Below are 3829 nucleotides of genomic sequence, written 5' to 3'. Positions count from 1 at the left end.
AGCTCATAGATCAGTAAGCTACACCAAGAGACTTCCGAAGAAGTATTCTTTATTACATTGATCATACAATTCAATATAGAGAATATAGAGTAGCAATGACCATAATACTAAACAATATTATCTAAGTAAAAAAACACGGTCTTAGTGGTTGTATCTATTGTAAAATATTTTCTCTCCGCACCTTTTTTTGTATCGCTATCTCCCATTCCCATAAAATTCGCTCACTTAAACTTAATTTGCTAAGAAATTCAATTGGGACACTACTCTTCTACACTGCAACTACGAGAGATTCATTGGGGTCATCTACTACATTACTAATTTAGAACCTTCTAGAATATATGCCTACTTCTATTTAGTATCGTGTTTATTCTCTAGTATTTGGAAGTTCAATTATGAATCTAATCCCTAGAAGTTATTGGTATATGTTAGTTCAACTAAAGAATAATGGCAATTGAAATTTTAAATTTATGTAAAATTGAAACTTTCTACTTATAATTTTGGATTTGTGTATTATCTTCTTTAAAATTTGGCAATGCGTTAAAATAATATGTATTATATCAAATAAAAATTTAGGAAGATATTTATGTTGTCTATTTCTCACACTACGAGTCATAACTATGACGTTATGCATATGATTAGAAATGGTTTGTCATTTATGGAAATCAACAAAGAATGTCCCATCTTTATATATCAAATTTCCAATGCTCAATGTTCCTTATTCGCTGATGTCATTAATTCATTCACAAATAATGAGATACATATATTTGTTGTGACCAATATTTATTTTAAGCAACAATATTCCTTCTTGGATGTTGATAAATAAGGAACTCACAATGCCATTATTGATTGCAAGAAGGAGCAATATTGTCATCGATATCCCTTCAACATTGCAAAACGAGGAATGCCATCATTTGTCGTACTCCGATGTTTGATAAAAAATAATCATACTGTGTCATTTTGAAACATATAATCACGTGAACAATGCTTAATTAATCTACAAATATGGATCATTTTTCTATGTGATCAAGGAACTTCACAACAATTCTAGAGGATCTTTATCGTTGTGTTTATTCATTTGTCCACTTTCTTTTCAATGAGCCCATAGTTTTGGGAGGAATGGTTACTTTTGTTACCTCATCGTTCTGAGAGAAAAAATTCATCTAATATGCATACAACCAAAATGATTCTATGTGTATGTATCCCTAATGTGCCATACTATTTTTGAGAATTATGATTTTTTGATGTGAGAGAGAATATTCATAGGTTCTCTAATTAGTGAAACTATGACATAGAACACACATTCATGGAGTATTAAAGAATACAACTAATTTTGCTAGTGGATGGAATGACTTTTTGGAAGGAATTTGACAATACAATTTCCATTGAGATTGTGATTTCTTGTTGTTTGAAATACACTTTTGAATGCCTAATTAGACTATTTGCAAGTTAAACAATTAAAACTTATAAATATAAAATCTTATATCTTACTTTGAATAAGATTAACAATAAAAACAATGAATAAGATTAACAATAAAAACAATAAAAAGAACTCCAGGAAAATCATTTTGTATAATATTTACACTACATATATTTACAAAATACACTTATTTTGTCAAACATCTTCTCCAATACATCGTTACAATTTATAAAAAAACCTTTCCTTTTCCTTGATATCTCATAATTCCAATAACTATAATACATCTACTTTATCTTTTTCCATTTCAAAGTTATTTTCAAAATATTAACTTTTAAAAAATGTGAAGTATGTAAAAATGCATATAAATGATTATAATTAAAAACAAAAAAACCCACTTTTACTAATGTCTAATATTTCCAACAAATATAATACATTTACTCCATATTTTCCAATTTCAAAGTTATTTTCCAAAGATAAACTTTTAAAAAATGTAAGGTATGTAGAAATACATAACTTTAAGAGTTAATCGTTGTAGAAAAAGAATTTCATAGAACATTAAATTAGTAGTTGGAAATTAAAATTCAGTTAATAACCTTTTTAGAAATATATGGAAATAATCATTTAATTAAATACAAATGTAATATATTAAACTTATTAATAAATTCTGTTAAATAGTTTTTAAAACTATAAGTTCTGTTAAATAGTTTTATCATAGTTTTAAAAGCTTTAATTCGAAAATCATTTAAAATATGAAATTTTAATTGACATATTTGAAGTAGTACCCATTTTCAGTAATGGAAACAATTTTTAGCTAAGAAATCTTCTTTGAAATTCCTTTTACACCACCTTTGCCTGTGGGTTTGGAACAAAGGCCATTGCTTTCGTAATATACCCGCCGAGATAGTCGTTTTGGTTCGTAAAAAGGCTGGGAAGCCATCCCCATTGCTTATCTATCAAATTGTATGTGGCTACCACCACGTCAATCTCCGTTGTTTCAAACAGGTAGCTTGCTGCTATAATACACACGTAATCACCTACTCCAGTGTAATGCATCCAATAATTGTCACTTTTCGTCCATTTCTCGCACATGGAAGAAGGCATCCGTGCAATCTCTACCCAATGTCTATCCTGGCCCTCAATGATAAACTCCCATATGATAAACTCCTGCTTCTTGCCCTCTCCTTCCCCAGCAACTTGTTCAACCTGGACGGGATACCGTTTCGAAACAACTAGCAATACACGGGACCCGCAGGTGATTATATGTGGCCAAGACAGTAGGCCATCTTGGTGTCGCATCCAATTCCGCACTATTTGAGGGAAGGGTGCAAAAAGTATGGGGATGGGGTTGGGAGGTATGGCTGAACCGTCTCCCTCGTCTGGGATAGAGAAAACCCCGATGCCGTTCGTTTTGTCAGGTATCGAACGACAGTGAATGTAGAATGATCCTTCGTACATTATAAAATCGTACATTATAAAATCGTTAGGAATGTATCCCGCGATTTTCCATCTCTTCGAGGAAGGTTCGTAAATTTGCACCATCTGTCCGTCGATCTCTCCACTTGCGAACCCGCAGGTGTTCTCAACAACGACAACTCTGTATGAAGCGTCAGATTTATTAATCTGATCGACAGCGATGTCGCCAAACTGTGGAGCGGAAATATCAGCAAATGCTTTTGTATAAAGGTTGCAGACCCTTCCTTCTAAGGAACCCTTTCGGGTGACCAAGATGAGTCCTGGAACAGACTGGTTGCAATAATAGCTATAGGGTTTCCCTGTCCAGTTATTCATGAAAGGAAGCGTGAAGCAGGAGCTAATCCAGGTGCGTGTGTAGAAACAGAATGTCATCCATGGCATTTCGGGACGATTATAGCACAATACCAGCCGTGGCTGCTTCCGGCTGAGAGACACCTCGGCCCACTTTGATAGGAAATCATTCGAGGAAAGCAAGTCGTTCCATTGCTTGCAAACCAGGCGATACCTATACGCAAACTCCACAGGCAGCAGGGCAAATATCTCCGTTTGAAGGTCAGGAGGTGCTTCGTTGAACCATGAAAGAATTGCAGCTGTGTTTTGCATGTCCATATCTATAACAGAACAGAGGTGAAGATTTGTGAAAGCCTGCCTCGCAAATTGAATATATTTTCTGTGGTATCTTGCAAGCCAAAACAGGCGTGAATTGCAATTTCCTTAATATATGGTAGAGATATAAATATAAAGTTTTGATTATGCGATTCAACTTCTTAATGTCTTTTGGATTTCTCTGAACAGTTAGCATTCCACAATGTCACTTGGATTCCCCTAACATTCCCCTAACAGTTAACATAAGTATTCACCTCTCGTAACTATTCACAATCCTCCCGATAACCTAGCCAATTAGATTTCCAACCTTTTCAGTATCCGTTAAGCAAATTT

The 3829-nt window shown here is 33.8% G+C and overlaps 1 protein-coding gene across 1 annotated transcript; it reads right to left on the bottom strand.

Moving 5' to 3' along the window:
* Window positions 1–2254: 2254 nt before the first annotated feature.
* Window positions 2255–3499, bottom strand: LOC149213006 (F-box/kelch-repeat protein At3g61590-like). Its single transcript, XM_089388891.1, has one exon. It carries the CDS (start codon window positions 3497–3499, stop codon window positions 2255–2257), a length of 1245 nt encoding a protein of 414 aa, XP_089245017.1.
* Between the last annotated feature and the right edge of the window lie 330 nt (window positions 3500–3829).

This window comes from Pinus tabuliformis, chromosome 1_1, assembly GCF_031772625.1.
Source record: "Pinus tabuliformis cultivar Carrire ecotype Pingquan chromosome 1_1, CPIR1, whole genome shotgun sequence".
NCBI lineage: Eukaryota > Viridiplantae > Streptophyta > Pinopsida > Pinales > Pinaceae > Pinus > Pinus tabuliformis.
This window is presented reverse-complemented; position numbering and strand designations above follow the sequence as displayed.

Bases quoted from the DNA above. Each gene is read 5' to 3' on its own strand.
- LOC149213006 (XM_089388891.1), bottom strand. From the start codon at position 3,499: ATGGACATGCAAAACACAGCTGCAATTCTTTCATGGTTCAACGAAGCA.